Genomic DNA, 13,757 nt, shown 5'->3' on the forward strand with positions numbered 1-13,757 from the left:
CACCAGGTAGGAATGATTGCCTGTGCCATTCCTTAAGGCAGTGCTTCCAAAAGTATAACACTTGGACTTGTAAATTCTGCAAAGTTAAGTGAATATGGAAAAATACTTATTCTCTGAAAATTGGAAATGGCCCAGATACAGGCTTTAAGACTGATACCAGCTTTAATCTGTTTCCTGTGTAAAGCATCAAGCCTTACACTTTTTCACTGAAAAGTGAAACCCAGTTAGGAGGAATGTCTGTGAGGTGGATTCCTATTTCAAAAGTCCCCTGGTTGTTACTGTGGCAACATTTCAGGTCTCTAACATCTAGAAAACATTAGCTCTGCTGAGGGGACAGGCAGGGGTTTTCCCAAAGTGCTATCTTTGACCTGATGGGTTTGATATACGAAACACCCACAAACTAAACAAATGGAAAAGGAAACGGGCAGACAACCATTGAAGCCTTAAAGACTTGTTTCAAATTATTTCATGGTCCCTCATCGTGTTGTAGTGTATGTACTTAAGTAGTTCTTTGTTATTTTAAGCCTCTCTAGTACTCATACCAGTTAAGATAATTGGACTTGATTGCTTACTATTGAGGAACTCCACTCCTCTTGATTGGCACCTAAATGCAGTGTGGCCCACTTTGATGGCAAAGTTAATGCTCTGGGGGCAGATGAAACTGCACTGAACTGAGAATAGAAACAAAGCCTGTTTCTGTTTCATGTAGTGAATGAGTCACTCTTGAAATTAAGCTACCTCACATCTACAAATAATACTTGACCAGGATGTGAATGATGCCATATCAAAACCAGATGACTGAGGCTTATTGATGAGTCTCAATGGGGTGGACTGTTTGTATCTGTTCACATTTCAACTTTCAGTCTGTGTTTGCCATGATGTGTCATTGGATTTATTTAAATTCTTCATCTGTTGTGATCATTAGATGATAAAAAGGATATATTTAATTTGCTAGATGTCAGGGTTAACTTGAGTCAAACAAACTCACATGCACATGCATCTGAAAAAGGACAGGGGAAGTGAGCTCAGAGAACATTCACTAGAGAACAATGGGCTCCTTTCCTCTGCATTGCTTGCATTGGCCCTCTGCTCTGCCCTCTGCTCAGTCCTTATCAGGAAATGTGATTGTGTATTCACATGCTAGCTATTCCAACAGCAAAAATACCAACAACTATACACACCCTGGCATGAGACCTGGTTTAAATGGACCAAACAGAAAGAGCTTAGAGATGAGTTGGTGACTCTTTCTGGTCTCTACCATCTGCCTTTGATCACAGCATCCATTTCGCATTTCTTGTGGTATATTAGAAAGGAAGTACGATTTTTTTTTTTTCTTGTTTGTACTACAAGTTAATTGCTGCTTTCTGGGTGTAGCTGTCAAATCAGATATGCAGTAGACGGATGTATTACACTCTTCACTCTGCACTGGCCTCACAATCCAATTCAGTTACAATTCATGTGTCAATGATTAGATTGCACAAGGATTCTCATTGGATCTTCATGCATCTAAATGTAAAGCATCCTCATATTTCTAGGACATTGCTACTCAAAATGCAGTCAGAAAACTCCAGAGAATGTCCTCAGATCACAAAATATTGAAAATAATCCTTAATTTGTAATGTTCAAGAAAGTGAGAAAAATCCTGTAGCTGTCGCTTTATCAGAATTCACGGCAAAAGTTTATGTGGTCTGTTTTAGGCCAAGACCCATCCTCTCTCCAAGTTAAGTGAAAATCTGTTCTGCAGTTTTTTTTAACCCAAACCAACCAACAAACACATAGGCGACAACATGACCTCCTCGGTGGCAAGAGATAGATCCATCTGCAAATGCTCTGTTATCTAAGAAAGTAGTGTTTTTACATAGCAGGAAACTCTTGAATGTGGCAAACATCACAAACATGACTATGTTGCATGCACCTCTTTCACAGTTAGATGCAAAGTTGGCAGCACATCCTCTCTTTCCATTCTTTGTCTGAATGGCTTGGCTCTTCTGTATGGTTGGAAACATTAGCTCAAGATGGAAAACTTACTTGGTCAAAAATTCTTGTGAGGCAGAATTAACACACAGCAAGCCTCTTGTCCAGTTTGTGTGTCAGAGTAAATTCATAAAATCTAAAATGTTGCCATATGTTCGCTTCCAAAGCACTGGATGCATGTTTATCACACTGATTTTAGCCACATCCCCCAACATTTAAAGGTAATGTAAGCCATGTTCACCCACACTTGTGCAACATTAGTAGGCTATGATTTTATGTAATCGAGAAATTTCAACACCTCTTCTGTTTATGTGTGTGTGATGTTTCAGTTGGTAAATCTAAGTAGAATTTCTCATCACAGGTAAGCCTCAGTGGATGGCATTAGATGAGATCACGCTGATTCAGGTGATGGCTTATCTGTAAATACAGATTTTTGCTGTTGGTAGTAAAAATAATGAGGAAAATAGAAACCACCTGTCGCCAACGTTAATAGAACTTACAAACGCCGCTTGGAATTTTGATTTAATTTTTCTTTTCTTTCTTTTTAATTTTACTGAAGGCATAGGAATGGATGTACATTAATTACTTAGAAATCTGGATAGTGTAGTAGTTTATGGTAAAGCCATACTTTGAGAACAAACATGGAGAAATATAAGGGTTTATGGCATTAGAGAATTGTTCTCAATCAAATTATCCCCTTTGTTGCAGTTTTTTTAAGTGTCTTTGCTCTTTCTGTCTGTCAGGTTCAGGCTCAGGTGAGCACCTCCCTGACTGTTGCCCAGGCACTGGCAGATGATGTGGACTGCCACGTGTTTCCCTTCAGAGAGTTTGGAAAAGGACGTATCAAGAAGCTGCGTGTCAGCCCCGACGCCTTCATACAGATCAGCTTACAGCTCGCATACTACAGGGTAACACACTCACACACAATGCTTACATTGTAGATTGGAGTTGGACAGGTCGAGGAGGGATAATGGAAGAAGTGAACATTTATGGCACTTAGGAGTTATTTTGTGGCTGGTGCTGATGAGCCAGTCTTGAAACAGAGTGAAAATTAAACCATTTGGTTCGAAATACTTCAGCACCAACGTATTTAAACATTAGTCCCTGTGGAAATGGAGAGCCAGTATGAAAATAGATGGTTGACCGAGTGTGCACATTGTTATAGTTTTGGAGGTTTATTCCACCCAAATACTACTTTCTGACTCTCTATTTATAGTTATAAAGGAACTAAACACAAAGGAACAATACATAAGAAAACGATGTGAACAGAATTTTAAGTCAACTAAATCCAATATCCAGTCCATCAGGCCTCAAGGACTCTGAGAGAGAAAGAGAAGGATTTTTTTTTACTTTTCCTGACCCTTCAATATTCAAAACTCAGATTGAATGGTTCTGTCTTTAATCGTTTGTCCATCAAATCAAACACTATTCACTCATTAACACTTATATGTTGTCCATCTCTAGCCTTTGCATACGTATGTCTTACCCTCTTATAAATATTGGAACAGCCCATAAGAGTGATTTCTCTCAACGATGAGCCGCCGCTGATTTTGTATGTTCAGTTGATCAAAGTTGCAGATGACAAAGGCCTTTCAAGTGCTGACTGTGAGAGACAAACTGCACGATCTGCAGCCTCAGACGCTCACCAGAGCCTTAAGACCAAAATCTAACTCTGACAGAGGTCACGTTTGTATGATGTGTGTTGTTTATTTTGTCTGCACTGACTGTGGCAACACAGAGTTGTATGCTAACTGATAGTGCATACAAATATAAAATATATAAATGTTTCTACAGCTTGTAGTCACTAGCCTGTAACACTTAACTTGACCTTTTAGGGAGCCAAGAAAACATATACAAAATGACAGTTTTAATATGGTCTCAAGACTAAAGCATGTGAATGAATCTTGTAAAAAAAGTTGAGCTTTAATGCTGCCATTGTAAGAACAAAAATCAAAAATCAGCAGAATCCAAAGTCACATTTATTTAACACAGGTAGTCATGTCTAAACTTTGTATTTCAGGTATTTGTAGTAATAAAGAATGATAATGGGGCACACTCTTCTGCCCTGATGTACTGACTGTTTAGATGATGGTCTGTGTTGTAAAGATAAACAGAGTGAAGAACTACTCCAGAATCTGTTGATCTATAAATGAAAAAGAGTTGATTATTGATTGAGGTGCAGGATGGGACCCTTCTGTTTTAAGACAATAGCATGGTTCTAAAATTGTCCTTGATGTGGCTCCAAGATTCTGATGTCTTGACATTTATCTTCCTGGAGGTCTGCCTGTCTAAATCTCCTTTCCTGAACAGAGTGTGGTCACGTTCTTGCCTTTCCTGTTTATCTTTACTTTATAAACAGTCTGTCTTTATCTTGACTGGCATTGGCATTCATCTTTTTTTTCCCTTTTATCTGGGATTTAGTTATCTTACATTAAAAATATCTTTCCTCTGTGTGTTACCTCTGTTTTTATTGTCTGACCATGTGGACCCTGACTGCAGCACATTAATGTATCCATTATGTTGGACAGTAAAGTAAGAGTAAATGGCCATTTTTTGGTTGCTTTTTATTGTTTTTACTAATTTTGCAATATTCAAATGTTTATACAACAGAATGACCACATGTTTGTATCTCTCTATTGCTCTAACATGTTCCTCTCACACCTCTTCCCTCCACCTCCTCCTTCTCTCCTTCCTCCAGGATCGTGGTGGTTTTTGCCTGACTTATGAGGCGTCAATGACCCGTCTCTTCAGGGAGGGCCGGACAGAGACTGTGAGATCCTGCTCCAACGAGAGCTCTGCCTTTGTCAAAGCTCTAGAGAATGGAGAGGTGCTGATAGATTACTTGTTTCAGTTGTCTTTCAAGGAAAAAGTACAGCATTTTAAACTCCTGCTGACCCAAATGCCAATCCAAGCTCTGGTCAAAAATCAATATATATTCACAGCAAATGAACAGTTTGTTAATACTGTTTAGGTTAATGTCCAGATGTTAGTGAAAATGTCATTTGGATTTACAGACAGAGGAACAGTGCAGGCGTCTCTTCCGTCTGGCTTCAGAGAGGCACCAGAACCTTTATCGACTGGCTATGACTGGAGCTGGAATTGACAGACACCTCTTCTGCCTCTATGTGGTCTCCAAATACTTGGGGGTGGAGTCACCTTTCCTCAAAGAGGTAAGCTTTTTTATGTTCTTAGTCAAAATCCTGTCAGTGTATACTGTACTAATTGCTTACTAAGATCCCTCACATATCCAGACCGCAATGATGCTTGCAGTCTGGATACGTGTCAAGTCTTGTCATGGTCACACTTCAAAACTGATGATCATGGGCGGTGGTAGCTCAGGAGGTAGAGCAGGTCATTCAGTGATCGGAAGGTCGCTGGTTTGCTGATCAGAGGGTCGCTGATTCAAAATGCTGGGAATCCCTGGGATTCCCTCATGATCATGATGCAACCTTCCTATCACTGAATGACCCGCTCCCTCCAAACTGCATGTTAAAGCAAGATACTGAACCCCAGATTGCAGTTGGTGCCTTGCATGGCGTGACTGGGTGAATGTGGATGTGAATGTGTTGTAAAGTGCTTTGAGCGGTCAGTAGACTGGAAATGCAAGTCCTTTTATCATGATTGATAACATTATTGAACACTAGTCCTGAAGACAAAGTTGGCTGTTTCACCCTTATTCTACATTCCATAGCCATTGCTGTTTTCAAAAGCAATTAGTCATACTTATGTAAAACTTGAATGTCATCATATCCTTTAGTTTTGCAATAGTCTTGATTTTAGAAAGCCTTCTGTTAAATACATTGTTTTTAACATAAGAAGAGCATTTGCTGAGAGTTGTCTTTAAGTCAGTATAAAACTGAATGATCAGCAACTAACACTTGAATATCTATAGACCTGATCACAGAAAATCCCCTTTTTTACTCAGTCCTTGTTGCTGGCAAATTCAGCATATGTAGTCATCAGTCAACTTGTGGCACAACACAAAAGACAGTAATGTAATCACCCTTTCAGTGAACCGTAAGCTATTTTCAAATACAATTGTACCAGCAGAAGAATATGGAAAAAGCTGGTGAATCAATCTGATCATCCCAAGAACATATAAACTACACTCTTTTTGAGTCCCCCACTGTAAACTCAGTCATTTAGAAAATTAATTTGTGCCTACCTCTAGCAAACCTTTAAACAAAACTGCTTGAGGCTGAAGGGATTGTACAATGGTTGCAATGGTGCAGTATTTGTTATGAGCATTACATTGGTGTGGCTGACACAGCTGGTGCTGTTTCGTATTATGTAGTTTCTTTTATTGTAACTTGGAGGCATTTGTGTGTGCAGCATTTGTGTCCAAATGTCCAAAAGTCTCTCTTGTCACTCTCATTCCAGGTTTTGTCGGAGCCATGGCGTCTCTCCACCAGTCAGACACCAGTTCAGCAGATGGAACTGTTCGACCTGAAGAACAATCCCGAATTCATATCATTGGGCGGAGGGTTTGGACCTGTGAGTGAAGCACACTGCCATCTTGTTATGACTGCCAGTGTGAATGACAAGATCATGCTGGGTGCATGTTAAAAGAGTGGTGTAGGTCACTCATTTTTGCCAGTTTGGCATCACCCTGGTTCCCTTGATTTAAAAAAGACTCTGGGATTTTAGAATTGGATTTTGGATCGTCCCTGAAAATGAACTCTGTAGCAAACACAAGTTCATGATAATTATATATTTTGTTCAGCAACATAATCTTCACAGATGACTATTATGATTTTTGACCCTAAATTAGATCATTAGAAGTAATAAGCTGATGTTTGGCCGTAAACAGACTATATTGCAGTCACATGACTGTTAAAGCCAGGGGTTGAGATCTGTAAACACACACACACACACACACACAATGGTGTACTTGTACACTGGGTGGTATGTGAGACATAACCACTGATCGAATATGATCTCTGTCATGCCAGGTTGCTGATGATGGTTATGGGGTTTCATACATCATTGTGGGTGAGGATATGATCAACTTCCATGTGTCCTCCAAACACTCCTGCAGTCAGACTGTAAGTTATACCTCTTGCATCCTTCATCAGTGTTAGTTAAATTCTTGATTGTTACAGTAAAACAGTTTTACGCAGCTTAATCATTTTACTCAGAAATCTTAATGAATTATGACTAGAAGATATGAGTTTTTTTTTTAGTTTTTTTTCCCCCCCACAACCAGTCATGCAAAGCGTATTACAGGAAAGGACTGTCCGCTTTCACTTCCCTTTTCTAATGCTCATTATGAATGTGTATTCCTGTAAAAGCCTGAAATGCCAGGCTGGCAGAGGAATGTCCTCAGTGCCATAATTTGACTTTCATCGTCAGGATCAATCCAGCACAGTGACAGATCGAATAGCATAGTGTTGCATTATTTTTCTACAGCTATTACACTGTGCAATCAGTAAGAATTTCAGAATGATAAATTGATGCAAAAAACAGTTTAATTTGTACAGCTCATAATCTATGTCCTATAATCTCTTCCTCCTCTCCTCTACCTGTGGTGTTGAGTCTGTACACTTTCCTTCTCATACCCTCTTTCTAATGCTTTATTTTTATCCATTTTAGGACTCCCACAGGTTCGGAGCTCAGATAAGTAAAGCTCTCCAAGACATCATGACTCTCCTGTCCACTGACACCAAAACCACCTCCAAAGGCACTGCACACCCTCAGACCAAGAAGCGCTTGTGAATAAGACAAGAAGCATCTCACCATTTTGACAAATATTACCCTTGAGTCATCTAAGCTGAGTGTAAAACCATGAAGAACCCATTTAACTAGACCCTACATGTTAAATGCACATCTTAAGGCATTCATTAAACTGATGAAATGAGTGAAATAAAAGGGAGATCACAGACTAATTCCTGAGGGCAGGCGTTTTAGTTTAGATCAACAGTAATAACATTGCTTTTAGGCCCGGTTCAGAATAAATTGCAGATTTACAGAGCCCTTTGATGATCACAGGTGATCTGTGGCACTTTGTCACCTTTTTTTCACCTCCTGCTCAAATAAAAAATACAAAAAAAGCATACCTGCATCAGGGCACAGCCAACTCACCTGAATGTTAAGATTGGCATTCTCCTAATAAAAAATGTTTCCCAAGCCTCCCCCTATGAGCAGGATTTAAAATATTTGACAGCTACTTAGCATTGATGATGTGTAGATACATCTATATATTTTTTATTTTATTTGCATTTTCTTTAAGATTCAGCTAGACAGCTTGTGAGAACGCAAACCACTTCAGGTCCCTTCTTTCTCAGAGAATATGAAACCAGCAATGGGTGATTTTTAAGAAAGTGGGAGCAAAGGTCATCATTTAAGAATGAAGGCTTTTGTCTGTAAGTGAGACGCATTGAAGTGGGACAAATCTCCCTTACATTAGGGGGATAGCATTAAGACAGTGGTGTCAAACTGATCCAGTAAAGAGCCATGTGGCTGCAGGTTTTCATTCCAACCAAGCAAGAACACACCTGATTTGGATCAGCCAACCAATCAGCCAACCAAGAATGAATGAAAACCTGCAGCCACATGGCCCTTTACTGGATCAGTTTGACACCACTGCATTAAGAGACCCTAAATCTCAATACAAGTGAAGGGAAATTTATTGAGTTTGACCTCAGTGTAATAAAATACTTAGCCAACTGACACAACTCGCGCCAATTCAGGGTTTTGAGTGCATTTGTTTTCATCGCTAGTCAAATCAGAGTGATGCAGAGAAAAGAGTCACTGAAGAGAACGAGCTGTGCTAAGACCACTGACCCGAAAACCCACATTTTGTCATCTGCATTTCCTTCATCAGCAAGTTTTACATCCTTGTTTGTTGGCTCCCAGGCTTCTTTACTGTCTTTGTTGGCTGCCCTTCTTTTTGCCTTACCAACACCTCAATGATCAGTGTAGTGGATCCAATTAGCAGCAGGAACATTTTTATTGCATTCATGGCTGCATACAGAAGGCAAACAAAACATGGGCGCACATGTAAAAACATTGCTCTGTGGCACTGCTAGTTGTCAGAAACTCCACTTTAAAGCAAACTGTTGGCATGCTAACAGCACCTCTTCAGCCTGCCCAAATGACTCTGATGAATGCTGTGGTTCAATGAGTATATACTGAGAACTGAAAATCAGATGATTCTTCATGAGGTATAATGTGATTTCAGTGAAGTGTGTTGAAACTGGAAGTGGTTACTGATTGTCTTTGAACTGTTTCACATTTCACAGCATAGGGTTATCATTTGTGGTTCAGGATGCCTGTGTGCCAGCTGGAGGGCTGCCAACTATTCTGCGCTTTGTGTCTCAACATCTGGTGAAAACATGAGCCATGGGGACACAAAATGACACATGATACTTTAAAGCTGAAAGTCACTGTTTTCCACTGTTCAAGTGCGGTGCTTCAGTATGAATTCTAATTGACACATTTTATCAACATTATCTGATTGCACTCGTTACCAAGTAACACCTCATAAATGATAGTTATGACTGAGGTCAGATAGCCAGTCACAGTTGTGTTTTGCTAGTATTGAATGAGACACACCTCAAGTTTGCCAAGGAATCGGTAGTTGACTCACTCACTCACTGTGTTGTATTCACTTGTATTGCCTTGTCATTTTCTTAACCAGCTATTTTTATTTTTCAAGGGAGCCTCTTTCAAACGTCTGGGAAGGGAAAGGGGTAGTGAACCCTTCCACTTCTCTTTTGACTTAAGCACACTTACTATGGCAAAGACATATAGAAGTAAGTATTCTATTTGATCAGGATTTAGATGAACAAATGGTACAACCTACTGAGGAGTCCCTCTCCTCTCTCTCTCTGCTTTTAAGAGCTATTGCATGTAAGAAACACAATTGTGCCTAATTTCAAGTATTCATTCAGTGAAACAGTTTCAATGCAATTTTTAAGTCAATGCACTTCCTGAGGGAAACCTTGTGACATTTCTTGTGCAGCTTTCTTCTCTGTGTGTTTTATTAGAATGTACTACAGTTGCTCAGTTAGTTACTGTTCGCATCGTCAGCATATTCTCAGATGTGCAGTGATGTAGTGGCAAACAAAGAAAGAAAGTCAGCTATTAACTCCAACATTGTTACTCATACACTGCATTACATGTATTACATAGTCTGCACTCCCAAAATTAGCCAAATGTTCCTGGACTATTACAATTAGAAACATTGACTAAAAAGTGACTGTTGATGTAGCATTAACTTTCCACTACATCTCTGCACATGTTTTCTAACTTCTTGGTATCTCTTTTTCGAGAAACTTTTGAAATAATATTTTCTTAACCTCAGACCACAGTGGCTTCAGTTTCTGTCTCAGGTTCGACATTTAGCAACTCATTTCCTAAACTGTTGACCGCCTGAGCAGCCCTTTATGTTTTACGCAACAGTTTTAACAGTTTAAACATGTGGAAGGCCTTTAAGAAGCTGATGTTCATTATATTATTCCTGGTTCTCTTTTCCTGTCCCAGTGTACAGAACAGATTTCCCTGTGCTCAGAGAGAAAGTGCTCAAACGAGCTTGACAGAAAGAGAATGAAACCAGTTTAACCACTTAGTAATGGTGTACGTCTAAATACAACTAAACATTTTATTGTGATCGCGCACAAAAAAAGGATTATGTGAACATCAAAACATTTGTCACAAATACACTAGGTTTCAATGCGTTTGTCCTCTCGTCCCTTCTGTGCCTATATGATGTATATTTTTGTAAGTCGTCATATGAAATGCTGAGCCCCTTGGTCTATTTAAGAAGGGCTTCTCATGATGTTTGCTCATTCCAGATTAATCTGCTTGTACAGGCGCTCCAGATAAATGCATCAAATGTGACAGATGTTATTTAGCCCTCATGACTGTCCGTCGTCCCTCACTTCATGCCTCAGCCTGCCTTGAAAGCCAGTCAGACCAATAATGTGCCTCAGATTTCTCTGCTTACGCAATGGAATCATCGTCTTCAGGCTGTCAACAGTTTACAAAATGAGCCTCTCACAAAAGAGCAGCACAGCAGAATAGATTAGTACTGTCTTTTCTTACTTAATTGATTTGGGGGTACATTTTTATTGTTTATTTCTATGTAACCTATACAACTACTGTTCTTACTCTTGGTAATGGTGACGCTTGAAGATTTTTAATGAGTTTTTGGGTATTGTAGTTTTTAATTATATCCCATGTTTACTGATTTTACACTCCAAAAGATGTGTGTGTTTTGCTCTGTATTTGTCTGGTTTTCATTCTCAAGCCTATTTAAATGTTAATTGTGGACTTTGTTAAGAAGGCCTTTTATAGATGGAATTGGTGTGTTATGTGAAATAAAATACTTACCCTACAGTAGATCTGCACTTGGTTTGGTATTTATCAGTGAATATATGTATTAATTACTTAACTGTCAAGCAAAAACAAATGGGGCTGTTTGCCAACATTGTGCACCACAGAAAATTTGTGATATTAAGTATTCCTGTACTATTTCTATAATCATGGTCCCACTGGGCCACCTCCTAAACCCTTCTTCAAAAATGATTTTGCATGTCAGTTCCTGAAGCAACTCCAACAGGTTGGCTTGCCCTTAACTGGAACTTTTTACGTTCCATAAGGTAAAGCTGCTCCTACAACAACTCAGTAGGGTGAGATCTGGTGAATGCACTGACCAGTCCATTAAAGGGGGAACAGCACCCGACTGCTTCCTCCTTTCTTTAAAATTCCTAGCTGTGCTTTGGCTGTTTGCCCTGTTGTAGTTTGCTCCAGTCAAGCACTGCCCACAGTGTATGGCATGGGGTTATCAAATGGAGTAGCTTAATGAAGTTGTGCGTCTGTTTCTCAGGCTAGAAAAGTTAGACAACGGGCCCTCCCACTTACTTTTTCCATCATGTAAACACTTGGGTCTGTAGTTTCTTGGAAATTTCCAGCATGAACTAATCTCACAACAGTAAACAAACAGGATGGACAAAGTTCAGTCTGGGCATAAATCAAACCCACAAATGCTCCATTTGTTCCAATAGCTTAGGGTTTCTGCTGAGCTAACAAGAAAACTTCCCACAGTTTAGTAGTGTTTAGTTCTAAACACGACAATAAACAGAAAATTTTATATAGACATTCTCAGAATGCGTTCGGGAAGTGGTCATAACCTTATTTGCTCATAGCTGTTCTTAAAGACCCTTTTGTAAGCCTAACAAAAATGTCTCTTGTTTGGAATGGTAAATGCAATGAAGTTTGTCCTGTATCAATGCATGATGTGTGGCTGAGAGTAAGGGCAAGCAAGTTACCTCTGGAGAAACTGAAGATGGAGATGTCTTAAAAGGATCTGAGACCTTGTGCTGAAATTTCAAGTCATACAATTAACATAAGTAGGTCAAATCGTATACTTTGGGCCATTAGGAATCGTTTTGCTGGTGTAATGGATAGCAACGATGCACTTGTCGCACTTGCCAGTTGTCTGAGGTTCAAACTCCAGTGGCTGCAAGATGACGAAGGAAAGCGTGAAGGAAAGCTTGTGAGCGAGTATCAGGTGCTCATCCGTTGAAGTGAAGAGGCTCTGCTGATGAATTGGATCATTGTTTCACTTCTCAACAGTGGGATCCTGCCTAATATATTAGGGCGGAGGTAGCGAAACAATGGTGTTATGCAACAACCAAATCATCCACAAAAACACTTGTCACAGGCACTGCCAGCTATTCAGGAAGAGACTAGAATTTGTTGTTGTCAAGTAGTAACCAGAGGCATCAGGGGAGGCATCAGAGCAGCTGTCCTGTATCAATGTGTGTGTGCTGAGTTAGCTTCACAGCATGATGTTTGACATGGTGATGTGCTGTGACATCCAGAATCACTTAAAGGTTAGAATAACAACGAGGCGTTACATCAGGTACATCAGGAACAGTGTTTTCTGTGGGAAAGAGTCGCTCCTCTCAAACTTTCACAAGCTTTTACATACACAAGAAACTATATTTAAAAAAAATAAATAAATAAAAAGCGTGATAGGTTTTTAAATGTACACTATGGTGGTAAAGTGTTGGGTCCTCTTGTACATCAAGACTTTTAAAAAAGTGACAAGCACTCGATCACAATGAGATTTGCAAGCGCAATCTCAGAGTGGCGTGCAAACCAAACAACTGCTGTGTCTCAAGGGTCTGCATCCTTCGGCGGCCAATGACATCACAACGCCGCACGAAGGCTGTTCCAATCCGAAGGCTCCTCCAAATGCAGCCCACAAAGGCTCCTTCTTTTCCCTCTTTTTGGAGGACACACTGCTACGATCCTTCGTTGCCTCACATATGCCAAGATTCTTTGCGCGCCTGAAAAAGAATAAAGAAGGAGAGAAAATGGCAACATCGTGTGATGTAGACCGTCACTTTCACGGGCCTGGGTGGCATAAAATGGCGTAAGGGTAAAACATCTGGTGATGCGAGCAGGAAATGCTCCAAAGGCTAGACTGTCCCATTTATCAACGGTTGACATGGTCTCTCTGAAGGACTCACCTTCGAAGAAGTCAAAGGCCGGGTCCTATTGAGACACAACAAATGAGTGCCGAGCCAAGTTTAGGTTTTTTTTTTTTTTTTAAGAAAACAGCAATTCACCTCTAATGATACCTAATGCTCCATGGTCAAATTGGCATCAGTTAATGTGGTGGCCCTGAGGTGCAGTTCACAAAAAACAACAAAAAAAAAACAAAAGGCAGCAGAAGTTTTTTAAGTCTACAAAACAACATCTCCGGAGCTTCTGTGGGAAACGGCGCTGCAGCACTGTCCTGAACTGATAACTGGAAAAAGGACATTTCATTC

The 13,757-nt window shown here is 39.9% G+C and overlaps 1 protein-coding gene across 1 annotated transcript in view; it reads left to right on the forward strand.

The window, feature by feature from the left end:
• Positions 1-11,324, forward strand: part of cpt1cb (carnitine palmitoyltransferase 1Cb) — a 35,179-nt gene extending 23,855 nt beyond the window's left edge. The window contains exons 14-19 of the mRNA XM_037088770.1: positions 2,718-2,882; positions 4,673-4,801; positions 4,989-5,144; positions 6,355-6,468; positions 6,927-7,019; positions 7,567-11,324. Coding sequence (XP_036944665.1) covers positions 2,718-2,882; positions 4,673-4,801; positions 4,989-5,144; positions 6,355-6,468; positions 6,927-7,019; positions 7,567-7,689 — 780 coding nt within the window. The 3' untranslated portion in view covers positions 7,690-11,324. The remainder of the gene's footprint in view (positions 1-2,717; positions 2,883-4,672; positions 4,802-4,988; positions 5,145-6,354; positions 6,469-6,926; positions 7,020-7,566) is intronic.
• Positions 11,325-13,757: the final 2,433 nt, after the last annotated feature.

Source organism: Acanthopagrus latus, chromosome 23, assembly GCF_904848185.1.
Source record: "Acanthopagrus latus isolate v.2019 chromosome 23, fAcaLat1.1, whole genome shotgun sequence".
NCBI lineage: Eukaryota > Metazoa > Chordata > Actinopteri > Spariformes > Sparidae > Acanthopagrus > Acanthopagrus latus.